This window comes from Pogona vitticeps, chromosome 3 (assembly GCF_051106095.1).
Source record: "Pogona vitticeps strain Pit_001003342236 chromosome 3, PviZW2.1, whole genome shotgun sequence".
NCBI classification, from domain to species: Eukaryota; Metazoa; Chordata; class Lepidosauria; order Squamata; family Agamidae; genus Pogona; species Pogona vitticeps.
In genome coordinates this window covers 159,464,027-159,490,953 of record NC_135785.1, presented here as the reverse complement: position 1 = coordinate 159,490,953, position 26,927 = coordinate 159,464,027, and the positions used below count along the sequence as shown (strand labels likewise).

The following is a 26,927-nucleotide window of genomic DNA, read 5'->3' as shown; positions in this document are numbered from 1 at the left end:
GACTCACCTTATTTTTTGTTCTCATAGACCTGAAAAGATGGCCAAGTTACCAGTTATTTTAGGAAACCTAGACATAACAATTGATAACATTTCTCCAGACATCTCAAGTAAGTATTGAAAAAGTATTGCTAAATGGCTGAAACACTTTTTCCTCTTCAATTTTTTTACTGGTTTTTAATATATTTTCAGATTTTGTTAGCTCATCATACATTCCCATGAAACAGTTTGAAAACAGTACCAAGGCAGTAGTAACATTTGAAGTAGAAGAGTTTGTTCCCTGTATACCAAAACATACTCAGCCTTTCACCATCTACAACAATCACCTTTATGTTTACCCAAAGCACTTGAAATATGACAGTCAAAAGTCATTTGCAAAGGTGAGTTAACGTGCCCACTAATTAGATTCAGATTCAAGACCACACTGAATCTGAATTGAATCAGGTTTTGTTATTGGAGCTTCAGTTATATACGTGACATTTCAAAGAAATTGAAATCTTTCTGCTTCTTTTAGGCAAGAAATATTGCAGTGTGCATAGAATTCAAGGATTCAGATGATGAAGATTCTGTGCCTTTAAAGGTTGGTCAATGGGACCTCTATTAGAAGCAGTTCAGTCAAGTAATCTCTGCTGATTTGCCAATAGCATCATAATGTGAAAAATTCACAATCAATGTCTTGAATATTATTGTCATGCCTTATACTAGTTCACGTATGTTTTCTTGAAGCAGAAGTCTGGGAGAAGTCATTTGAAGATTTGGTGTGTGTTATCACCAGTATGTGATGGCACATAGTTCTATCTCTCCTTTGTTTTAGCCGCAGAAGATGCTGTATAGGTCTTTGAATGATGCCTGGCATCAGTTATGGACTGGATGAGTGCTAACAGATTGAAACTGAATACAGATAAGACAGATCTTGCTGTTAGGAGGGACATCAGACTGGTTAAAGGGAAATCTCCCTGGTCTAGATGGGGTTACACTGGTCTAGATTGGGTTTGGCACTTTCTGTGTGGTCTCAAATATCGACCGTGGTCAGGAATATCTTCAGTTTATTGCCCAACTGCATCGTTCCCTGATAAGAAGTGCCTAATAAAGTTAGTACACACGTTGGTAATCTCAAATATCGACTACTGCAGTGCATTCTGTGTAGGGCTGCCCTTGCAAACAGTAATATTTTAACATTTGAATTTTAGATTTTCTGTAGATTACCGCATTCAAGTCAGTTATAGCACCATTTTTATTATGTTCTTAATGGGGATGAAGTGAGTGTTGGTTCTGGGCAGTGGTAAACCATTTCTGAGTTACTTTCTACTTAGAAAACTCCACAAAGGTCAGAAACTTGATGGCACTTAATTATTATTGTAGGTAATTATTCTGATGAATTTTTCCACTGAAAATGGACCTTTAAGTTATCCAAATTTCTCCTTGATAAAATAATATATGGATTATGTGAGGCTATCAAGGTAATTACTGCTGCTGGGTAGTTTTGATTTTTACATCTAAGGAAAAAGACAGTTGAATAGCTCAGCCTGTTATTCTTTTCTTGTTCTTTGACTTTAGTGTATCTATGGTAGACCAGGTGGACCAATATTTACCAGACAAGCATTTGCTACAGTTTTGCATCACCATCAAAACCCAGAGTTTTATGATGAGGTAAGCAGTTTTGTATCTGCCAACACATATTCTTTTCCAGAAGCACACTGAGTATGAATGAGAATGGTGCTTTGAATTATTATTAGTCAGACAAGTATGTTTCTGCCTCAGTTTGCACTTATATTATGGGTATGATGATGCTTAAAAGCAGAGACATCACCTTGCCGGCAAAGGTCCGCATAGTCAAAGCTATGGTTTTTCCAGTAGCGATGTATGGAAGTGAGAGCTGGACCATAAAGAAGGCCAACTGCCGAAGAATTGATGCTTTTGAATTGTGGTGCTGGAGGAGGCTCTTGAGAGTCCCCTGGACTGCAAAGAGAACAAACCTATCCATTTTGAAGGAAATCAACCCTGAGTGTTCACTGGAAGGACAGATCCCAACGCTGAGGCTCAAATACTTTGGCCATCTCATGAGAAGAGAAGACTCCCTGGAAAAGACCCTGATGTTGGGAAAGTGTGGAGGCAAGAGGAGAAGGGGAAGACAGAGGACAAGATCATTTGACAGTGTCATTGAACATGACTTTGACCCAACTCCGGGAGGCAGTGGAAGACAGGAGGGCCTCGCATGCTCTGGTCCATAGGGTCACGAAGAGTCAGACACGACTTAACAACTAAACAACAACAACAAAATGATGATGCTAACCGGTTTTACAACATTATTATAATGATCTCTGGAATAATTATAGCAGGTACCTTGCATACTTAGAAAATGCTTTATATTAGATTAACTATTTCAATAAAATATGTTATGAAAAGCTTTCTTCCATAGTAAACCACAATATTTTAAGGCTTATAGAAAAGGTACCTGATGTACTAATAATTTAAAGTAAAACAATTCAAGTCTGTGTCACCAGCTGCTGGCAAAATTTTATCCTTGTGGTTTCATTTTGAAGCTAGAATGCTGCCAATACGTGTTTTCAAGAGGCATTTGATGTTGCAAAATGTTTTATTTATTTAAATTTTATTTAAAATATTTTTATCCTGCCTTTCTCCTTAAAAAGGATCCAAGGTGGCTTACATCAATTAAAAGACAGTATTTAAGCTAACAACAGTGAATATACAAATACTAAAAAGGATGCAATACTAAAAAACATAAGCAACACCAAAACACATTCAGAGCAGTAAGCTACAGCAATCCATTTAAAAACTCCACTCTGGCAGCTACCTTGTTTCCCCTAAAATAAGACCTAACCTGAAAATAAGTCCTAGTGTGATTTTTCAGGATACTCGTAATACAAGTCCTACTCCAAAAATAAGCCCTACTTAAGTGAAACCCCGCCATCCACCATTGTGCAGCAACCAGAAGATAACATAGATGACATCTGTATTTGAATAAATGTAGATGGTTCTACATGACAAAAATAAAACATCCCCTGAAAATAAGCCTTAATGCATTTTTGGAGCAAAAATTAATATAAGACCCTGTCTTATTTTCGGGGAAACAGGGTAGACATCAGGGAAAGCTTGCCTGAAGAGAAAGGTCTTCTCCCACTGGCAGAAAGAAAGGAAAGATGGGGCCAGTTTAGTCTCCCATGGGAGGGAGTTCCAGAGTCTGTATTTTATGTGCAGTGCCAGATTCTTTAGTTGGGGAATGTGGTCAGACTGCACTTAACTGCACTTGTCAGGAATCTGTTGTAGTGGCGTAGGGTGAATCTAACTCTTATCACCCTTTCAAAAAGTTTGGAGCATGACTCAGTGGCTCTGAGGAGCTGCCATAGGAAGTTTTGGGGTGGAGTATTTGATTAGCTAATTCTGAGGGTGAGTGAATATTTGAAGGGGGAAGAGACGACAGGTAGAATGAATGAATGAAAAACACATGGTAGAGAAGGATGGTTACCAAATTCTCAGATAGAGCATTAATTTAGTAGCAGCTTTAAGGCTGCAAAGTGAGGTTGAATCCTATAGTTGCATTCCAACCTAAGGATGTGTCACAGCTGACAGGCCTGAAGTCTGAATATCTTGCATACTGAAGCAACGATGCATTAAATTCTCTACCGCCTGGCCTTTTGTTTAACCTTCTTCCAATTAGGAAGGGTCTGGTGTCCTCATTCAAGCACTAGGCCAGGCTAGGCAAAGAAGATGGAGTCAGATGTAATTCTTACGGTTTTAATGATTTCTCCACCATACATACAAATCCTGCTCAGTTTTGTACACGTCTACCCTGTGTACCCGTTTCCAGGAACGTGCAAAGCAGAGCAACAGTTTTCTATATGTCTGTGATGGTATATAACATATTCCTTGGTCCTAAACCATTACATCAAGAAATCCTATCAAATCATTTCTAGTTTAATTTCATGGCTGTGGAGTCAGAGGTTGGGAGTTCAATTCCCCACTGTGCCTCCTTGACAAGGGCTGGACTCAGTGATCCATAGGGTCCCTTCCAGCTGTGCAGTTCTATGATGATTATGATGATGATCCATATATATCTGATCATTAGTTACAGATAATGATTGCAATAATTTTGGACAAGTTATGGAAACTTGATACTTCTTTGCCTAAATACAGAAAATACAGTGAATTTAAGTCTATATTAAGTGTAGTATGTTAAATCAGGTACAGCATATATTTAATCAAGTATAACTGAGTATGTATAGTAAATTATGGTTATATTAAGGTAGAATTGTGGAGGCAAGTCCACATCTCTACCTTCTACCTATTTTCTTTTAAATTATGTATTCTGTTTTAAAATATCTTGGCATATGTGAGAAGTTTTTTTGTGCCACACTCTTCCCACTTACTCTTAACAGCAAGATCAGTGAATTCATCCTTTTACATGTTCAGAACGTCGTCTTCTATGAATTATATTAGGTAGCCTGCTAATACGAAATAGCCCCACATATCTAGGGTTGAATTTCTGCAGTCCACTTCTCGTCAGTATTGGATTGTGCATGCACGGTATGATTTCACAGTTGTGAATATTGGCCCTAATTGCATTAAATGTACTTTAACTTAGAATGTGTAAGCTACTATGATATGAATGGTATATTGTGTGTCAGATACAACTTTTAGAAGTTATTTCTGCAACCCAACTTGTATTTGCTTCCTCTTAGGTAAAAATAGAACTGCCCACACAGCTACATGAAAAACATCATTTGTTGTTTAGCTTCTACCATGTCAGTTGTGACAGCTCAAGCAAAGGGACTACCAAAAAGAAGGATATAATTGAAACACAAGGTATGTTTTATAATAGATGGACTTGTTTTAAAGTTAAATATTTCTTCTGAAAATTTAGTTAATTTTTTCCGTTTTGGAAATGTTTGATTAATAAGAAATTATAATAAAATCATTGTGTGCTGTCAAGTCAGTTCTGACTTATGGTGGCCCTTTCCAGGGTTTTCTAAGTAGAGAATACTCAGAAGTGGTTTTCCATTCCTTTCTTCCTGGGGCAGCTCTGGGACTGAGCAGCTTGCCCAAAGGCACACACTCTGGCTCTTATCTCTAGAGGCACAGTGGGGAGTCAAATTCCCAACCTTTGGCTCTGCAGCCAGATACCTAAACCACTGGAGCTTCCCAGCCAGCTGTTATTAAGAAAAGCCCAATGCTAACTGTATTTATTAATCCACAGAGAACTTTCAAGGAAATAGGCTAATCAGGGTTGGATTGGCAATCAGCCAAGCTGAGTCAGTTGTTTTGGGTCAGTTGTCTGTCCCGTAAGGCACTGTTTGGGTATCTCCACATGTCTCGTCCTCCAGGGCTTCTCTTTTTGGCCCCCTCAGGGTTAGAAAGGGATCCCAGGCTTTCTTCCATTTAACAAGCTTGCTTCTTGCAGGTTCCCTCTGACGAGGGTTTCTCCTCACCTCATAGCAAGACTCCTTTTAGAGGCTCCATCCACCAGGGGTTTCCTTTCCCCTAGAGGTGTCCGTCTCACTCCAAGGGTTTCCAGGACCACAAACAGGGGCAGAAACTGAGTTTCAGCCCTGCCGTCCTTTGCTTGGGACTCTTTGTCCCCTGCTCATTGTTCAGCTCCAGAGTCATCAAACCCTCTGTTGTATTTGGTGGTGGACCAGCCTGCTCTTCAGTCCCTGGGAAGGCAATTTCTTGCCAACAGGGGAACCCTTGTCCTCTCCACAAAAATGATGCCTTTTGTTCAATTGGGCAGAACCCATCTTAAATGTCAATAGTGTTTACTACAGTAAAGACAAGTCACTAACACCCCAGATGTGCTTATACTTGGATGTATTATATAAATGAGGTGTGGGTTTAAAATTTACTGTTTCTGTTTGCATTTTTTTTCTAGTTGGATACTCTTGGCTTCAGCTCTTAAAAGATGGAAGAGTTGTGACCAATGAACAGCACATTCCAGTATCTGCTTATCTTCCATCTGGATATCTCAGCAGTCAAGAGCCTGGCATGAGCAAAGTAAATAAAATAAAATGCACTGAAATTTCATGAGTATCTTGATAAAGCAGAATTCTGTTAGTAAAAGGGAAAAAATAACTAATTTTAATTACTTTTATAACAGATTATGTTGGGGTTTTTTTGCTACATAAAGTACACCATGCAATCATTTCCAAAGGTGTAGAGCTATGTTACTTGACTGAAGCAGAAGCAACAAAGAGCCCTGTGGCATCTTAAAGACTGACACATTTATTACAGCCTAGGCTTTCATGGAGTATAGTTCACTCAAGCATTAGATGCAGTGGTCTAGGGCACTGGTTCTTAACTTTGGGTTACTCAGGAGTTTTGGACTGCAACTCCCAGAAGCCTTCACCACCAGCTGTCCTGACTGGAGTTTCTGGGAGTTGCAGTTCAAAAGCATCCGAGTAACAAAGGTTAAGAACCACTGGTCTAGGGTCTACAAAACGTCATGTTACAATAAGCATGCTAGTCTTTAAATTGTCCTAGAATACCGGGCAAGAATCTGTTCTTCATTTGATGAAGAATGTGCCACTAGAACAAGACTTTAAATGTTTCTAACAATTAACTTTAACATAAAACAACTGATTGAATTTTTCTTTCTTTCTTTTAATATCAGCATTTGATGAAGGGCTATGTGGGTGTTTATTGTATAGCAGCAATGATGAAATAGGAGTCAACAATTTATAGAGTGATATCTGTAGTGATAGAGTGATATCATTTACAACACTGTAGGACAGGAACTACACATTTGCCATAACCCACAGCAAAGCTGTTTATTGCCAGTTGTCTGCAAACAGGTATGAACACACATACTTTCCTTTTTACTTTTATTAGATTTTTACCCTGCCCCTCCCCCAGACAAATTCTACTTGGGGTGGCTTACATACATGATAAAAACACAACAATATAACAAACATAATAAAATCCTCCAAAAGCTCAAACTTTAACACTTTAACACTTATTTCTAAGACATTGCCAAGATAAAATAGCTCAGAAAACAAAGAATAAAGATCAGTTCATTGACTGGAGGGAAACCCATCCTGTTTTAATGCGATTTTTCACATTAATGTGTGACGCATAGTTGTCAGCTGGCTAGTGCTTGGAGGCTTCCCAGTTACTGACACAACGCTGGGTCAGAGCAGTAGCTGAGAGTCCTCGTCCACTTCACATGCAGTGTAAACAGAGCTGTTGGAGGTGCCCCTCCCTCAAGAACAGCATCACCACCACCACCCCCTGTAGCTACTTCTGAGGTAACTGGGAAGCTTCCCAGCACTAGCTGGCTGGTGATTCTGTTTCTGCTTGTTTCTGCTCCAGTGGCTCCATTTTTCACTACATGATAAGCAATTGAAGATTCTGCTGCTCTCAGTGCAGTCAGTAGACAGGAAGCCGCCTAGCACTGGCTGGTCAGAATGGAAGCCCTAAAGCAGTTTTTTAAAATGCACATTGGTGGCACTTTTAAACTGCAGTAGGGTTTGTGTCAAATTCTACCAAGCTTGCAGTTTTGGCCTAGGCAGGTTTGCTAAAAATTACTCATAGGTTTTGTACTGTAATAAATGTCCATTTGTGGATTTTATTTACAGTATTCTTTTACTCAGTTTATGTCGCTTTGTTTTTCAAAACATCACAATATGTCCATATTTGGCTCATGGTATTGTTTGAACATGTAGTATTTGCTGTATCTAAATTTTCTTTATTGTGGTATAGCATGCTGGTCCTGAAATCAAATGGGTAGATGGAGGAAAACCACTATTCAAAGTTTCAACTCATCTAGTTTCCACTATATATACCCAGGTAAGATTGTTTATACTACTGAGGCTTTTTAACTGGATTCGTTACAGTGGTACCTCGATTTAAGAACTTAATCTGTATTGGGACTGCATCCTTTAGTCGAAGCACCACTTCCCATAGGAATGCATTGAAAACCGATCAATGCATTCTGAGGGAAGAAAAAAGGCAAAAAGGCAGGGGGAAAGGGCGGGAAATTTGAATTTCCAGCCCTTTCCCCCTGCTTTTTTGCCTTCGGAGGTCTCAAAGGGCTTCCTCCGATGTCGGGGGGGAAGCCCTTGGAGACCTCCGAAGGCGCCAATTACTCTGTTCACAAAAATTGGCATTGACTTGCAAACGGAGCCTTGACCTCCGAAGGCAAAAAGGCAGGAGAAATGGGTGGGAAATTTGAATTTCGCGCCCTTTCCCCCTGTCTTTTTTCATTCATAGGTTGAGGCTCCGTTTGCAAGTCGATGTCAATTTTTGCAAATGGAGCCGTTCGTAAGTCGAAATGTTTGTAGGTAGGGACATTCGTAAGTCGAGGTCCCACTGTATTTTGGTTGTCCTTGGAGGTAACTTGTATGGTTCTCTGTGTTGGAGCCTACATAGCCTAGCTTGGCCTTACTTCCTTTTGTGAATGTTCAAAAAAGGAAGTTGCTGTAGTACTTGCTCGAAGTCAGAGTGCTTCAGGAAGATGCCTCTGCAGAGCCTAAAAGGCAGTGAGCTACAATTCCCAAGAAGCACCAAAGCTTCCTTTCTGGAACATTCACAAGAGAAATTAAGCCAAGGTAGGCCATTCATTCTCCAAAGTTGACCCTTGTCCAGGTGGTTCTAAGTGTGAGTCTGTGAGCTAGGACTTGCAGAATTCTGCCTGGGGAATTCTTGGAGAATGCTGGGTCAAAAAAAAAAACCTTCCAACAAATGGCACGCTCTAACATGAAATGTTTATAAAATGGGAGATACCATTAATTCTATATTTGAGGTAAAGTGATTGTGTGGTAAAGTGTCACCTGAAAGCACCTAACAGAATTAAAACATGCTTTTTTGCCTGAGGTCTGTGTGGCTTTAAGGGCCTGAAGAACTGCAAAATTGAAATTAACACTTGTGAAGGCTCAACTACATGTAGTTTCAAAAGTTTCAGGGGACTCAGTTTCCCTAAGTAGAGACATTTGGGGTTGTATCAACACTAGATTTCTTTTAAATGGATTAATGATGTTGTAGTGGAACAACATATGAACTAGTGTGTTAATTTTACCTACTTACCTTTCTTTTGCTAGGACCAACATTTAAACAATTTCTTCCATTACTGTCAAAAAACTGAGTCTGGAGCTCAAGCTTTGGGAACTGAACTTGTGAAGTATCTTAAGGTATAAATTGCAAAGAGACTGAAATACACAAATGGTAGTGAGGGGTATTAAGGCTTGGTTAACTCTCAATACTATTATTGGCTCAGATTAGAGGGCACTTTCATGCTGTTAGGTGTATTGCAGGGGATGGATTGGTTTGCTCTTTTTGTTACAGAGTTTTGAATGTATGGTAAAATTTATTTTTGCTACCCAGTAGAAGTACAGACACCCACAGAGGAGAATAGCTACAAGTTCTCCTTTCTCACTAATTGAACACTTCAAGTCTCAGTAACTCACTCTGAGGCATTTGTGGGAGAAATAGCATACGTTGTATGTAAAACTGAATTGACACATATTTGTCAATTTGCGTCCTACCCATAAGGTCAGTTAAGTGCAAGTCATCTTGATTCCAATAGGAGTATACCTAGTTTTAAAATAAAATGGTTGGGGTGGAAGCCTTATACTGTTGACTTCAATTCTGGAGCATGTACTTTAAGAACTATTTTGTTTCATGGTTTTGATTTAATTTTTGTTGTTTTAAACCAGAGTCTTCATGCTATGGAGGGCCATGTGATGATTACTTTTTTGCCTACTATTTTAAACCAGTTATTTAGAGTGCTCACCAGGGCAACTCAGGAAGAAGTTGCTGTGAATGTGACAAGGTAAATGTTTTGTTGAAGAATCCTGTTGAAGTTAATCACATAAAGATGAAATATCCTTTTGGGATGTTCATTTCTTGATTTTTCTTATCCTTCATCTTAAAAACACTTTATCTGAATTTTATTCTTTTGTTCACTTTATTTCATTTAGAGTTATTGTCCATATAGTTGCCCAGTGTCATGAAGAAGGGCTGGATAGCTACTTGAGATCCTATGTCAAGGTAGAGATCAAATAACCATGGTTATTTATAATAATTAATTACAATAATTGCTAGAAGTAATAATTACTGTTTCACTATATAACATTAACTTGACGTTTTTTTCTTCCAAAGTATGCTTACAAAGCGGAGCCTTACATTGCTTCTGAATATAAGACTGTTCATGAAGAACTTGCCAAATCCATGACGACTATTTTGAAGCCATCTGCTGATTTTCTCACAAGCAATAAGCTACTAAAGGTCCATACTGAAAAATCATTATGGTTAATGTTGCTTCTTCTTTTTGTTGAAGCATTGCTTGTCCATAACTGTAATTGAAATTAAAACAGAATTCCCATGCAGTGCTTGATATATAGAATTAAGTTCTTCAGCATATGCATTTTCCAGTGGCCTCTTCTGTAACATTTCATTGTAAGCTAGTTCTGTTTTGCAAATGTCTTTCCTAGGGTGTTTTTTATTTGTAAGATATACCTGTTTTATTCCACCCCCTCCCACCCCCGTTGACTGTGACTGTGCTGTTAGTAATGAAAACTTCCTTAATTTTATCTTGAATAGGTTTTTAGTTATTTCACTGCCTATTTCTATTCCTGAGAGCAGAGAAGGCTTTAATTACTAGTTTACTGTTTCTTTTTTTCCCCAACCAGTGAAAGCATTTATCTTAGTAACTACTCACCACTAGTACTTCAGCTGTAGTCAACAGTGATCAGGAAAATGGACAGAATTTGTGAAGAGCAAACTTTCCCTTAGACATGCAGAGGCAATAATACTTTATCTGGCTGTGTTGCACAGTGTGGTGCTATAACTTTATGTTACTGGAAAGAATGACAGTAAATCAGGCATGAATAAATCAAGGGTGGGAAGTAACAGGGAAGATTTCATTGAGCTGCAGCAATTTAAGAGAAGTCAACTGCATTTTCTATTTTAAAAATGAGTATTAAAAATTGACAGATCCAAGAGAAAAGAGCTAATGTGGAAACAACCAAGAAGTTCTTTCTTATGAAAAAAGTACCTTTTTTATTATGAAAAGTTTCTAACTGTGCTGCATAAAGGTTATTAAATGCTCTTTACATTATTATTTGAAATATATAGTTATTTAATGTGCGTTTTTTCCCCCTGTTCTGTTTAATAGTACTCCTGGTTTTTCTTTGAAATTTTAATCAAATCAATGGCCCAGCACCTCCTGGAAAATGGTAAAGTAAAGGTAAGTTATAATTTCATTGATTTTTTTATTGTTTTGGAAAATGATGGATTGTTTAAAAATGTACCATAAACTATTTGTCTAGCTGTACTTTTTAAATAATCCTTTTGTTTTCAGAGTAATGTTTTCCCTGCATCTTCCATAATTATTTGAGCAACTTATGCAATAGGACCCTAGTATCTGCAGCTTCACTTATTCATGGTCTGAAAATATTAAAATATATTTTAAACCAGGCTTGTCCAACCCGCGGCCTGAGGGCCACATGCGGCCCAGGTCAGCTCGTAATGTGGCCCAGTGCAATTTATTATTTTAAAAGAAATTCCAAAGTTTCAAGTTACACTGCCTGCGCTTGCGACCGGAATGTGGCTGGGGCATGTCACAACAGTAGAGGGGGAGAGAGGGAAGGAAGGAAGGAGTGGGAGGGGAGGGGACAGGGAGGCTGCGTGACTGCATTGCGCCATCCCCGTCAAGAGGTGGATCCCCTCCCGGCCCCATAAAGCCGCCGGAGTCGAAGCTGGCAGCCTCTGCTGTCTGAGATCGCAGCTGCCAGTAAGCGCGCTTGTAGCGGGGCTGCGGAGGATGGCTAGGGCTGCCCCCCCATGTGGCCCAAACCAAATGTATGTGTGGCCCAAACCAAATTTTCATCTTCTAATGTGGCCCAGGGAAGGTGAAAGGTTGGACACCCCTGTTTTAAACCCAGAGACAGGCATTTTCACAATGTATTCAGTAGAACTGGCCACCAGAGGGAGCCAGAGACCATGCAGTGCATTTCAACAACAAGAATACGTAACATGATCTCTCGCTCCTTCTAGTGGCCAAATCAGGTAATACATGGTAAAAATTACTTTTTTCTGGATTTTTTCTCTACCATGGTATGCATGGCATTCACTTCAAATGTTGACACTTCGCCCTTCATACACAAACAGCTGACTTCCAGGTGGCGAGGGTGGGAGGCTTACATATCTGCCCATCTCCACCGTAATTAAAGTCCTATTCATGCATCCATTTCAGCAATGTGGAGAGGGGGGATCTGCTGCTTGGGTAACAGCCTATCCTTCATATTACCTTACCCGGGCTTCATGCTCTGGAGAGGACACTCCTCGATTCAGAACATGTTACCATAGTCTCTCGAGACTGAAGGATGCCTATTCATGCATCCAGGGAACATCTGATGTCCTTGTGTCTTTCATGCTGGTGCTGCGGATTAAACCGCAGAAGCCTGTGTGCTGCAAGGTCAGAAGACCAGCAGTCATAAGATTGAATCCACGCGACAGAGTGAGCTCCCATCGCTTGTCCCAGAATCTGCCAACCTAGCAGTTTGAAAGCATGTAAATGCAAGTAGATAAATAGGTACCATCATGGTGGGAAGGTAACGGCGTTCCGTGTCTAGTCGCACTGGCCATGTGACCACGGAAACTGTCTATGGACAAACGCTGTGTCTATGGCTTGGACACGGGGATGAGCACCGCGCCCTAAAGTCGGACACAACTGGACTAAATGTCAGACTTGTATCTTTGGCCGCCTTGGGTCTCTTTATGGAGAATGGCAGGGTAAAAATTAAATGTTGAAGGCTTGCATCTCTTAACATTTATTTCATGTGACACAGAAAACAAAGGGGATTGTTTTTCTGTTATGTTTTCTTTGTAGGAGGGGGTTAAGAGTATTATTTACGCCAATCTACCCAATCTGTTAGTTGAAAAAATCCTTTTTTATATTGATCTTTTCTTTGCATATACAAGAGTGATCAACAAGCTCCAAAGTGTTTTTGACTTCTATTTTTGAAGTGTGACTGAGACTCATAAATAAATTGGAATTGTCTGAACTTGCATCATACTCCTTCCCTTAACATGTTAACAGGGTATAAAACAGATAACTTTGCAGTGCTGCTATTTGTAAATTTAATTCTTTTGTTTCTAGTTGTTACGAAATCAGAGGTTCTCAGCATCTTATCATCATGCTGTAGAAACTGTTGTCAATATGCTGATGCCACATATTACACAGAAATATAAAGATAACCCAGAAGCTTCAAAAAATGCAAACCACAGCCTTGCTGTCTTCATAAAAGTGAGTAACACTTATTTGTTGGTCTTTTTCAAAGGCATCTTTGTCTGTTCATTGCAGAAGTACATGAATTCTTACAAGATTTTATTTTTTAGCAAGTTCCTACTGGAACCTCTAAACAGTTCTTATTTGTAACACAGCAACAACATTTTGTGACTTAACAGAAGGTATATGAATTCGGCTGGACTTGTATGTGTAAATCGCAATTCAATTGACTTGACTGATTAATTGAAACTAAAATTTGAAAGAATGAATATGACCTGTAAAAAACTAAATATTATATATTTATTGTTTAATATTGTAGACAATATTAAACTGATCGAAGGTGCAGCAGTGTTTCAGTGCAATACATAAAACAATATGTAAATATATCGTGTTGTCCCAGTGGCATTGAATCATGAATCCTAAATTAGGATTTATCATTCAAAATATCTTTTTTTTATGACAAATGCATTTAGTTTGGGAATCTTTTAGGGTGACTGATAATAAAAATTTGTTTAGGTTGAGATGATCAACAGGCAATTGTTAAATCTTGAAGACAGAAATGCACTTTTCATGTGGCGCATTTTATTTGATAAGTCTAATATTTGACTACATATGCTGCGTTAGGCTAATTTTGTTTATTTAGAGTTACTTACTAGGTACGTTTTTTTCTCTTTTCAGAGATGTTTTACCTTTATGGACAGAGGATTTGTATTCAAGCAAATTAATAACTATATCACCTTCTTTGCTCCAGGAGATCCGAAGGTACCAATTTACAGAAATAGTTCTGTATTATTTCTGTCATAATGTTCACTTTCAGTTTTAGTGCTGTTTGGATGCAGATAGTGACAAACATTGCTTGTTGTAATATTTAAATATATTTTAGTTCATGTCAATCGTTTAAGTCAATTATTCTTGGTGCTAGAATCAGTGATGTTAAAAATTGTTTTTCTGACTCTTTTGATTAAAAATGCTGATTCAATTAAACATTTAGTCTTATAACTTGAACATATTTTGCAGACCCTTTTTGAGTTCAAATTTGAATTCCTCCGGGTAGTATGTAATCACGAACACTACATTCCTTTGAATCTTCCAATGCCATTTGGAAAAGGCAGAATTCAGAGATACCAAGGTAAACATATGTTCAAAGCAGTTACATTGATATTGCTAAGAACTTCAATTTTTTTAAGAGAAACAATCAAGTCTTGTGTGACTTTTAACAAATATATATATTGAGATCCTTTATTTGGCCAAAGGTGGTGTTATATATTTTTTTATTCCTTCCTCATTACTTTATGTATACAATTTAACATGAATAAAATGAGAGAGAGAACTTTTTATGTCAGTGAATGTCTGAGTAGCATACTTTCTTTTCTTTGTTGAGCAGCAGTTAATGCTACTTAGTGCTACTTATTTATTTTGTCCTACTTTGCTCCCCCTTTTTTCAAATAAGTTTTTCTTTCATCAACAGTGGGATCATATGACACTCCTGTAGGTAGGTGTGGAGTGCAGCGCTTGATCCTAAACCTTTATTTGACAGTGATCAAACCAAGAATGTGCAGTAATTTCATTTGTGAGTCACGCTATAGGCTGCTGTATGTAGAAAATAGAAGCTTTTAAAGGAAGCATGACATAACAAACTTAACTACAGACAAGATAAAATGCATGGACATGCTAATATAAATTGATTGAAATCCTCCTAGCATTAGTCAAGAAATTCTAGAACTGTGCCATACTAGTATTCATTTTTATTTTATCTGGTTCCACAGAATTTGCACATCTAGTTCTGCATTTTTGTCAAGTATGCACATACTTTTGTTAATGTTCTCCCATACTTTGGTGCAAAGTCATTTTGAAACTGAAGGAATTTACACTGCCTACTTATCTATGCCTGTTCATCTGGATACACCCATGTCCTCTTAGGATCCTAATGTGCTTATTCTATTATATTTATACCCCACCTTCCTCTCAAGAATGGCACAGTATTCTAGGTTGCCTTTCCCCCCATACGTTTTGGGGTATATTAGGGAAATTTGGAAGGAAGAGAGAGTCAAATGCACCATGTGAGCCTCTCTACGCCACAAACATTTAATCTTTATTTCTTAAAGTAAAAAAAAACTTTTCTGCCTATTATCTGATGGATACAGGAGAACAGAAGTAAACATTGGATATTGGGTTTGTTAATTTGTGTTGAAGGAATTAGGGACCACATAAATACTGTAGATAGTTGTACAGAAGGTACATTATTGCCAGCTAGCTGCTTTATCTGGAATCCTCTGAATCCATAGCAGATAGTTGCCACATAAGAGAAGATAGGACATTATGAGAGATTTGTTTGTACTTCATACCTTTGTGGGTACAAAATATGCTCTTACATTTATAACAACTACAGTGGGGTCTCTACTTAAGAACTTAATCCGTATTGGAAGGTGGTTCTCAAGTTGAAAAGTTCTTATGTTGAATCTGCATTTCCCATAGGAATGCATTGAAAACCATTTAATCCGTATCTGCTCTTTTCCGTCCATAGAAACTACAGTGGAACCTCTACTTAAGAACTTAATCCGTTTTGGAATGGTGTTCTTAAGTTGAAATGTTCTTAAGTTGAAGCAAAATTTCCCATAGGAATGGACTGAAAACCAATTAATCCGTTCTGGCTTTTTTTTTCTTTTTCTTTTTCTTTTTCTTTCTTATTTTTCCTTTTTTTTTTTTTGTTTTGTTTTGTTATGTAGAGGTGCGTTCGTATATTGAAGCATTAGTTCCCATAGGAACTAATGTAAAGCTGGTTAATATGTACTCTACCACTAGGGGGAGAATTTTTTTTTAAACCTAAGATGACCTAAGGTTAAAAAAAGAGCAGGAAAGGTTTTTTTTTTCCTGTTCTTATCTTGGATTTCTGTTCTCAAGTAGAAGCAAAATTTAGCAAATGGAGCTGTTCTTAAGTTGGATTGTTCTTAAGTAGGGACGTTCTTAAGTAGAGACCCCACTGTACTGAAAGGCTTATGACTGTCCCACAACATGGTTTTCTGCAAAAAAATAAATTGAATATAAATAAGTTGAATTAAAAAAAATAAATAAATAAAAAATGAAAAAAGAGAGCTTCCTACATAAATACCCAACTCTTGCATGTAGTTTTATTAGAATCAGGTCTATATTGCCATTAACAATGTTACCAGACCTGGCATTATGTTAGTAAGCTCTGCTGATGCTAAACATAAAACAGGAGCTATCAGATTCATTGGAAGTCCTCTTGAATAGCTTTAAATTACTGAGTAGTATTCCGACTTTTGCAGGGGATGGTGTGTTTAACTTTTTTCCCAAATCATGAAAAATAGAAATTTTATGAATCTCATTGCTAGAAGCACTGTGCCTTTCTGTAAACTATTTCTGCTGGAGCTGTGAGGGATTCAGCCCTACTGTGCCTGTACAAAGGGGGGTAGGCAAAATGCGGCCCTCCAGATGTTGCTCAACTGCAGCATTCAGCATTCCCTACCACAAGGTAGGCTGCTAGCAGTGGCTGATAGTTGCAGTAAAATACCTGCAAAGCCATACTTTATTTACCCACTGCTATACCAAAACTGTTAAGGATGTTTCACCATTTTTCCAATGCTATTTCATCTCATTAAAAGCATGTGCTGAAAATCTGTGGCCAGCACTAAAACATATTGAAATGCATTGTGAAGTCAGTTTCTTGGTTGATCGTACTTGCTTTTAATAAGTGCTGCAAAGCATATTTTAATAGTACAAAATCCTGGCAATAGTCCCTAAAGTATTAAAAGAAATGTGATTTGTCCTGTCTAAAAGCCTGAGAACTAGTAGTAGATTCTAGTCGGTATGGTATTTCCCTGATTTCCTCGGAAATTCTTTGTAAAAGGGCTTAACTGAGTAACTTATGTGTCAGCACTTAATATGCCACTGAATTTCTATGTGTACCATAGTTTTTTTTCTGAAGTGCATGTTCCATTTTGTCACAAATACCTAGCTTTTTGCTTGTAGTCATCCACACCTGCTTGATCTTAGCAGAATGTACTTGTGTGAAAGTGTGGCTGTCTGCACTGTTCTGCAAAATGCATAAATGTTGCTCTGTAGCCAGATGAAGCATGGAAGGGTTTATACATTCAACATGCCAGTTGAATGTATTTTCAAGAATTTACATGTATTTATTCATGAATTAAGCCAGTATGTGTTCTGAGAGTAACTGTTAGTCCTGGGTTACTGAATTTAAATGTTGCCCTAACCTAGCTACTTAGTTTCAATCTTTATTCTGCTTTTTATCAGAACTATGTATACATTACACTATTTGATTTTAAAATACAAAATGAGAAGACATACAGTATAGCAAGTGTTATGGTCCTTATAAATGTTTATAAGGCTGTAGATTACATCCTTCAACATTAGTTTATGCCTTTACTTAATGGCGGTGTTTGCTTTCAGACCTTCAGCTTGACTATTCCTTATCAGATGAATTCTGCAAGCATCACTTCCTGGTAGGACTCCTTCTCAGGGAGGTGGGAAATGCCTTGCAGGAGTTCAGAGACATCCGTCAAATTGCAATCAGTGTTTTGAAGAACTTGATGATAAAGCATTCTTTTGATGATAGATATGCTACCAGGGTAAGAGGATTTCCAGAAATTTTAGATGGTAAACTTTTTTGTTTTATTAAAAATTAGTAATGTTATTTGTAAAAAATTTTGTATGTTAGGTAAATCTAATCTCTGGGCTCCAAACGTGATCTAGTACTAGACGTGAAGCTCATAGTAAATGCAGGCTCATACGGACACTTCTGCTTGTTGCACTGGCAAAGGGAAGTTGACATGCTAGTGTTTCAAAACATTGCAATGAACAGAAAGGCCTGTGAGCACAACAAAGGTCCTTTAAAAATGCAAAGTGTTCTGAATTTAGAACTTTGCATGTTTGATATTAGGACTTCTTTAAGATTATGGTTGCCTCAGTCCTATATCCTATGTACCTCTTAAGGTAGCCTCACATTTATTGCATTTGCTGCTTTTTCCTCTGCACATTGGGGCAGATTGTCAGAAAGCCTTCTTGCCTCTGTGTCAGCTCAGGCAGGAATGGCTGAAACCTATGGCTTAGTGTAGTGCTTAGTCTTGTAAGTTGTATTAGAGTAGGACCATTGAATCATCGGGGATCTGATGAGTCAACTCCTCCTAAGTCCTATGGATTCAAGTGTGGATTCAAGTGGGTATCCCCTAGTTGCAATCTACTTTATCATCGTAGGTTGCAACTAGAGTAGAGTCATTTGAATCAATGGTATTGATGGATGAGTTGACTCTCCAGATCCCCAGTAGCTTAGTGGGCCTGATCTTGTTTGTTTGTGTGTGTGTGTGTGTGTGTGTGTGTGTGTGTGTGTGTGTGTGTGTGTGTGTGTGTGTGTGTGTAAATAAATAAACAGTGTCAGACAGCTTATACCATCAGCAATTCTTCATATTGCTTATACAAAATCTGTCTTGTAATTTGAATATTTATTTTAGAGAATAGATGGAATATTTTCTCTTTCTCTATCTTAATAGCTGTATCAGTAGGAGATTCATCCATGCATCTCACTGTAAGAATTTGAATCTCTAAGAAGCTGACAACCTCTTATGCAATAAGAAGGGCTCTGTTTAAACATCAACACTATTGAAAGAAATTGTACATGAATGTAGCCAGAAAGAATGTATGTCTCATGGAAAAGAGGTTCTGATAATGAAATCATGGATATCTCTGTGGGCACTGATTGTTTTAGGGGAGAATACTATTTCCATTTACTAGCATTTTCTCCGCTTTTCCATTAAAATGTTTTGGTACAGAGCCATCAAGCTAGAATAGCCACATTGTATCTGCCAACGTTTGGCCTCCTCATAGAAAACGTGCATCGAATTGATGTCAAGGATATTTCACCTTTCCCTATTAATGCTACTAATAGTGTGAGTAAATATTTTCCTTTATAAAATCATAATACTTCATAATTTCTGAACTATAAATATATGTCTTCCACAGAAAGTTAAACATACTGAAGAATATAAAATTATTTGTTTGTATCTTTTAACAGAGTGGGAAAGAAGAATCACTTAATTTAGCCACTGCAAATCCTTTGGTAACGCCACAAAAATCTGTGAATACACTTGATAATAACCTCCACAAAGACTTGTTTGGAGCTATATCGGGCATTGGTAACAATTTTAAAATCTTCATGTTGCATTCAGTTATGATTTTTAGGAACACATTGCATTAATCAATATATGTCCTTCCAAGAAATTAAAATAGTTATTTTGCGTATGCATTTTCTGTTAGTGAAATATTTTGGTGGGCGGAGCAAAGGATGTTGTGTGAACTTAGACTCAGGGTGGAATTATGTGGTCTACAGCTTGCATACAGTCATCTGCCCATATATGTGGCACCTTACCTCCAGCAGTAACAAACAAAACATTCTGATAACTTTTGGATAATTTTCATTTCTAGAAGCTATCAGGAGCAGCAGTTCTCAATTAAAACAGGGTACAGAACCCACACCCTTGTTTTATCTACCTGCCCATGGAGTTAAGAAAGGCACAAGTGGAGTTTTTGTGATTTCTAGTTGAAGGTGGTATGTTTTAAGGTGGATTTAAGGGGAAGAAAATGGGACTCTGTACCCCACTGTTTGGCCAGCTCTGATGTAAGCATTGGAGATGGGGGTTCAGATTGAATGCTGATTGTGGATCTATGAGCTACTAGTTGGTTATACAATCAGGTTGTCCCTGGTATGCAGCCATGAGCTGCTTAAAATAATACAGGAATATATAGAAATAAACTACCACAACTGAAATGTATCAGGTTTTTTAATACAATGTGATTATCTAGAGCAACGGTTCCCAACCCTGTGTCCCCAGATGTTCTTGGATACAACTTCCAGAAATCCTGCTTCTGGCAGTTTTAGTCCAAGAACATCAGGGGTCCCAAGGCTGGGAAGAATTGATCTAGAGCAGCCATGCTCAGTGGGGGCCATATGGCCACCTCAGGGCCCTGGTACATTTGAAGGGGGTAGTGTCCTTTTTTGATAGGGAGCCCTAGAATCTGAGAAGAGCTGCTAAAAGGGCCATGGCCAAAAAAGGGTTGAGAATGGCTGATGTTACCCAGTTCTTTCTGTAGAGTTAACTACAGTGGTACCTCGCTAAACGATGATCCCGCTAAATGACGAATCTGCATAATGATGACTTTTTGCGATCGCTATAGCGATTCGCAAAACAGTAATTCCTATGGGAGATTTTCGCTGGACGTTGATCAGGTCCGTGCTTCGCAAACTGTTCGCAAGACAACGATTTTTCCGGCTCTGTAAAATGGCTGCCCTGTGTTTTCTGGACCCATGCGTTGCAGGGCAGCCATTTTTACAGCTGATCGGCGCTCGCAAAATGGCTTCCCTATGGGCGATCTTCGCTGGACGACGAGGTATTTTCCCCATTGGAATGCATTAAACCAAGTTTCAATGCATTCCAGTGGGGAAAGGGTTTTCACATGATGACGATTTCGCTAAACAGTTATTTTCCCGGGACGGATTATCGTTGTCATGCGGGGGCACCACTGTATGCATACTGGTGACAACCCCATATAAGACTGTGGGTTTCTAGGAGGGATCTAGTCAGTTGGAGCTCATGAATGAGGTTTGGTACCAACAGTATTAACTGAAGAAAGTAACAGTAGAACATTACATCACAGTGAGAAAATGTTGCTGTGGTGTTGCGTAGCTAAATGTTTTTTGCAATGTTGGTTTCTTTACTAATAGAATATAATGGCATCCATTTTCTACCATTTTATTGTTCAGCATCCCCATATACCTCCTCTACTCCTAATGTTAACTGTGTGAGAAATGCAGATTCAAGAGGCTCTCTCATAAGTACAGACTCAGGAAACAGTCTTCCAGAAAGGCCAAGTGAAAAGAGCAATTCTCTTGATAAGGTATGGACACTTCAATACATTTGTGCAGTAAAAGAATACTCTTTTTATTCGTGCCTTGTGACAGATAACTGCTGTAAATAACTGCTTATACCAGATGGAAACAGCGAACCATTCTAGTTTCATCCTTCAAGCTGTTACTTATGCTTTCTTGTTTGTATACCAATTGAAATAATGTGTGTTAGCTATAGGAAGAAGCAAATAACCTGAGACAAGATTTATCTAGATAGGGAAAAGTAGGATGATTTTAGTAAATTGTAGCATGATATAAAAACCCCTTAATGTGTATATTTACCTGTGTATGTCTATATATACAGTATGTAGCTGTATGTGTGAAATCAACTTATTTTTGGCATATCTGTCCATTGTAACGCTTTTGTAAAGTAGCAATATAAAAACACTTCTTTAAAAGTGCTCCGATTTACTAAGTAGTCTCATTCAGTAATATAAGTCCCATGGAATTCTCCATGGTGGCATTCAGTGCCATGGATCTGTGAATTAAGCATCCTTTTGCCAACTCTTGAATTGTGTTCAGTTGCATGAGTCTTCAACCTGGCATATTTTTGGGATTTAGAATTTGGGACTTATGCTAGTCATAATGTGGTTTCATGTTTTCTTCTTGACTCTTAATATGCCATCTTGTGGCAGAGGGAGAAACTCCTGAGAAGGCATTCTGCTTATGCATTATGTACTAACAGAGAAGAAGAAGAAGAACACCAGTTGTCAAAGAAAAAACGTGTGACAGTGGACTTCTCTCTACTGACAGTTCCATCTTTACCAGAAACAAATTGCCATGCTGTTGCGTTTCCTCCATTACAAGAAGTATTGTTTCTTTGTGTTTTGTTTGGTTACCTTTCTGAGTGCAGTGTGTACTGGCAATGTTGCTATAAACCACTGAAGCAGTTTGTGTTAGTTGCATGGTTCTCATGAAATGGCATGCTGAAATGTAAAGAAACCTAGAAGTTTTTAGTAATCTTAGTAAGAATCTGCTAATGTCAAGATTGTCTGCAGTTTTCCCCCTTCGTGCTAATGGTTTGCATTTGCAGTGTGAAGTAACAAATGCAGCAGAAACTTTCAAACTTTTTAGCTTTTTTGAAAATTATGGGCTCATCCTGTGTTCCCTCCTGCTTGATGATGATGATAATTTCTCATTTACCATATAAATAGAAGGAAAATAAGAGTAATCAGACCACCCATTGAAGGTGGCTTGGGAAAAATTTGAAAAGCATTGACTTAAAGACTTATTTAATTTAAGCACATATGAGTTATTATCTGTGAAGTTACCTTTGGCTTTTGTGTGATACATCTGTCTGTCAGATAAGAGAGTTTTGTGGTAAACCTATGGTCATACATGCCTAGTAAATATTCTGCTTACTCCATTTGTATCAAAACTGATATAGATTCATTCTTTCTTTCTTCCTTTCTTCCTTCCTTTCTTTCTTTTTTGTCAGCTATCAAGGGTACATTATGTGTGCTGGCTCTTATTCTCCAGTACTACACTCTTTTACTACTCTTGAGACTGAAAAGTAACAGCATTTCATGATTTCACCCTTACACATACAGATAGAAAACATGTCTGTTCATATAGTCACTTTTATAGCCTTAAGTGCTCTTCTGTTGATGCCCAAGTTTCGTATTTCCCATAGGTAACCAGCTAGCCCCTTATTAAGTGAATGCTGAACTAGAAAGGCATTTGGTCTGAGCCACAGAAGCTGTTCTTATGTTCTTTAGATCAGAAATGGGGATTGTGTGCTCCTCCCATGTTGTTATACTATAGCTTACCTCAGAAGTTGCTAGTATAGTTTGTAATTAGACATTGTGAGGATTGCCTTATAGGGCACAATATATAGGTGGTCAAATATTCTGTCCTGCCTTGCCCATTTATCTTTCCTCATACCATCATGCTTTCTCCTGACCCTTTGACTATATGTTAAAGAGGAATGCTTATGCCCTAGAATTAAACAGCTTTCCCTTCCATAGTAACTCATGTTTATGACTGTGAATTAAGCATGTGTGTTAACTTTGCAGTGATCAAGGGCAAACTATAAGCACACTAAATACAAAATATGTAGATGAGGAAAGTTATAATAGAGACAAGTCTTTTACCATTTGTGAAGCACCTCTGAAAAAAAGTGATAGAAATGTCCTCCAGTTTTACCTGAGGTCAGACTGGAAGGTAGGAGGAGGTATGAGGAAAATATTGGGTCGGGGGGAGCGTGGATCTATTTGTGCTGAGGATGCTGGAGGATATTCAAGGTGCAGGAGGAGAAAAACCTTGGAATTTCTTAAAAGAATAGTGTGCTGGAAGGAGATTACTACAGAGGATTGATGGGGTTTGTACATACCTGAATGGATGGATGTGTGATGACTAGGCATGGGAATTTTGATTTTTTTTTCACTGTTCATACCAGCTATTCAGCAGATATTCTAGCTAGAATTTTGGTAGTTTTAGCCAAAAAAATCCAAGTTCCCAGAGAAGTTTCAGGATATGCAGGTGTTCTTTGCCAAGGTTCTTTCTGCAGCGATGGCTGTTAAGTGTGGAGGAGGACATTGGTGGAGCTTTCTAAGCTCCGTAGCAGCTACAAAGCATTAGGGAACTGTTACAGTAAGTGTTTTGAGAGGCACCCTCAACAGAATGTAATGGACAGAGAAACTACTGTCCCCCCAGTGCATTACAGTTCCCATGGAGCTTAGAAGACTCCACACATGTCCTCCTCCATGCTTAATAGCACTCCTTGCAGAGAAACCCTTGACAAGGAACAAATGTACTGTATGCTCAGAACCTGAATGTTAAAGCAAAAGTCACCAGAATTCTACCTTGGGAAATTCCTGCTGAATACTGGTAGTGGGGGCTGGGGATCAAAAATCCCATGCCCAATGCTAAGTACCCACCAGATTTGGCATGATGGTCACCCAAGGAGACACAACTACTTGGGCTTTCAATAATTCCTTCTTGCCCTGATCAGTTTGTGTTTGTTTCTTTATTCTCAAATACCAGCTGTTCACATTTGTATCTTTTGCCTTTAATGGGGCTTCTTATCCAAGTCTATTTCTTTGCTTTATTTTTCAGAACCGACAGGCATGCCCTTCAGGAAGTTCTGTAGTTAGGTGTGACAAACTTGATCAGTCTGAGATCAGGAGTCTATTGATGTGTTTCCTTCATATATTAAAAAGCATGTCTGATGGTAAGCAAACACTTATTTTATTTCATTATCCATTCTGAAGGTGAGTTTATAATGCAATGTTTCCAAATCCCAGTTCTGAAATGGAAGTAAAATGCCACACTTTCTGTCATGCATTACTTGGAATTAATTGCATCTGTCAGATTATTCCTTAATTGCATAGCATTTGAGATCTTGACTACTTGGTCTTCAATGAAGCACAAATTCTGTATACTCTGTAGCATGGAGTACAGAGTGCCTTAGCATTAAAGTGACTCCTTTTACATAAGAAATTAATAAACTGCACACTTAGACAATAAATACATATTTTGAATGCTGTCTGTTGTTAGAGATATAACTTCAAAAAAGTTTTAGCTTCTGTAGCATCTTTTCCTGCCTTTAAAACTAGGAATCACTGAAGAGTTGTTACTTAACTGCTTCATAACACTTTATTGTCCTTGACATTGCAGATGCTCTTTTCACATACTGGAACAAGGCTTCAACATCAGAGCTGATGGATTTTTTCACAATTGCAGAGTGAGTTGACTGAGCTGTTCTAATACATTGCACAAGTATTCTGTTTCAGTCAGTAATAGGTTTTAAATTTTAAAACCAACATGTAATGTCACAACATATTCTGTTTAGAAACAAGACACTACTAATAGGATAACCTGTAATTCAAGGGACACTATCTAAATCACTTTCCTAGTGTTTACCCCATGGGGAAGGAAGCTGATAAATGCATAATTTGCCAGGATTAGAGCCACTGTTCTTACTCCTCCTGTGTGTCACAGTTTCCATTTAGACCTCATCTACCTGGTTTTTTTCCCTTCATCGTAAACAAGCTGCAGAGCCACTTCTCTTTCTGCAAAGTTCAATTGGTTTTGCCCTTATCATCTATTTCATTTGCTCCCAATGTCTCTCTGTGTATTGTATTTTCATATTTTTATGAGTCATCTTTAACATTTTAGTTAGAAGACAGAATGTGAATATATTCATTAATTCAATTTGCTGAATATTAATAGCATTTATTTCTTTTGGGAAACAAAGAGTGCTTTTGGAATGCACTTGAAACTTTGTATAGTAAGTCTTGGAGACAGACATAATCTAACTGGCAGAAAAGTAGAAGTTGCAGCATGGTGGGCACAGAAAAGAAGATCATGCATATAGACATCTGTTTGAAAAAAATCAAAAGTGCAGGCAAATGATTAGAAGTTACTTATTTATATTGTACCTCGCTTTTTAAACAACATGTAACTTAAATCTATACAAGAACATTAAAGTTTAAATACATAAACTCTTTCTATGTTTTTACAGAGTGTGCTTGCATCAGTTTCAGTACATGGGAAAACGTTACATAGCCAGGTACTGTGTATAGCTTAAATGGGTAATTCTCTTTAACTTGATGCCTTAAACTCTTCTGCGTTGAATTATCATATAGTTAACAGTAGAAGGAGATGTATATCATTGGATGACAAGTAACAGAATTTAGTAGTCTTTGGCACTTACTACTGTAGGTTTTTTAATGTGCTTTATTTCTTTTGGGACCCTATGCCAGATTGTTGCACTGCACAGCTATAGAAATGTCTGTTGATTATTGAAATGATCCTGTGTGTTTCAACCAAATTAGTTGGCCAGCTAGGAAAACTAGCACTCTTGACAGCCAGAATTGATTGTTAGCTATAATTGACTTTCTGCTACCTTGAACACTTTTATATCACACCAGGCACTGCATGCTTATGGTTCTACAAGATAGTACTGGGTGGAATAATCTTGCTTCCATGGCCACCCTGGGTTTTCAAAAACAAAGATTACATCATTTTGACATGACCTTATATAGATATTTGCACACCTTCAGCTTCCTATTTTTTCCCATCCCTTGTCTCTTTTTGACATAGGTCTATTATCTGCATGCAGTTATTAGTTATACCTAGAAAAATCACAGCTCCAAATAGAGAAATGCATCATTTGTTCCTACCATGTCCCACTCTTTGCTCAAGTGGTGCTTGGCAATTTTTTAATTCTGCAATGGCAACATCTTGAGATAAAAAGAATGGATAAATCATTCAGCACACTGAGAAATATCTACTGAAAAAACTTAATTCCATTTGTGGGCTTGGGAGAATGGGGTGACCTACACTGCAACCCCCATAAATGCCAAAAGCCTACTTCAAAGGACTGGGAAAACATCTGGAGGATTTTAGGTGGGGGTCATGGGAGCTGAAAGTGGATGGGAGAGATACAGTGCTGTCGTGCTGTACCAGCATATATTTAGGCTATTAAATTAGATGTCACAAGTACAGTTCTGGCCTAGTCCTCTCCTTGGCATTTTGATTTTCATCATTTGAGCCTTCATCTGCAGTCTACAGTAGTACATTCCAGACACTGGTTTTCCTTTGTAATGTCTCTTTGTGAAAATTAATATTTTAATGTGACATATTGCTCAAGTTAAGGGGCAAAGTATTGGTATTACTGCATGGTCTTGATTAACTTTTAAAATTTCAGTTAAGCTAGTATGTGTTGTAATTTTTAAAATGATTATTTCTTGAGTTGAGATATAATTCTTGTGTTTTGCACTTGGTATGGTTATGGATGTAGGAAGACTT

The 26,927-nt window shown here is 38.0% G+C and overlaps 1 protein-coding gene across 17 annotated transcripts in view; it reads left to right on the top strand.

The window, feature by feature from the left end:
* Positions 1 to 26,927, top strand: part of DOCK9 (dedicator of cytokinesis 9) — a 165,131-nt gene that overhangs the window by 102,423 nt on the left and 35,781 nt on the right. For 9 of the 17 annotated variants that reach the window (XM_072994670.2, XM_072994661.2, XM_020801587.3 and 6 more), the window contains exons 16-37: positions 28 to 107; positions 190 to 377; positions 512 to 577; positions 1,555 to 1,647; positions 4,698 to 4,821; positions 5,885 to 6,006; positions 7,711 to 7,797; positions 9,048 to 9,137; positions 9,663 to 9,778; positions 9,927 to 9,996; positions 10,108 to 10,233; positions 11,123 to 11,194; positions 13,109 to 13,255; positions 13,916 to 13,999; positions 14,255 to 14,366; positions 17,666 to 17,844; positions 19,042 to 19,158; positions 19,284 to 19,404; positions 21,030 to 21,163; positions 24,231 to 24,345; positions 24,792 to 24,858; positions 25,639 to 25,686. In XM_072994670.2, the coding sequence (XP_072850771.2) occupies positions 28 to 107; positions 190 to 377; positions 512 to 577; positions 1,555 to 1,647; positions 4,698 to 4,821; positions 5,885 to 6,006; positions 7,711 to 7,797; positions 9,048 to 9,137; positions 9,663 to 9,778; positions 9,927 to 9,996; positions 10,108 to 10,233; positions 11,123 to 11,194; positions 13,109 to 13,255; positions 13,916 to 13,999; positions 14,255 to 14,366; positions 17,666 to 17,844; positions 19,042 to 19,158; positions 19,284 to 19,404; positions 21,030 to 21,163; positions 24,231 to 24,345; positions 24,792 to 24,858; positions 25,639 to 25,686 (2,358 nt within the window). Of the gene's footprint in view, positions 1 to 27; positions 108 to 189; positions 378 to 511; positions 578 to 1,554; positions 1,648 to 4,697; positions 4,822 to 5,884; positions 6,007 to 7,710; positions 7,798 to 9,047; positions 9,138 to 9,662; positions 9,779 to 9,926; positions 9,997 to 10,107; positions 10,234 to 11,122; positions 11,195 to 13,108; positions 13,256 to 13,915; positions 14,000 to 14,254; positions 14,367 to 14,705; positions 14,730 to 17,665; positions 17,845 to 19,041; positions 19,159 to 19,283; positions 19,405 to 21,029; positions 21,164 to 24,230; positions 24,346 to 24,791; positions 24,859 to 25,638; positions 25,687 to 26,927 lie in introns of all 17 variants that reach the window. The other 8 variants (XM_072994658.2, XM_072994666.2, XM_072994665.2 and 5 more) reach the window with 1 other exon arrangement.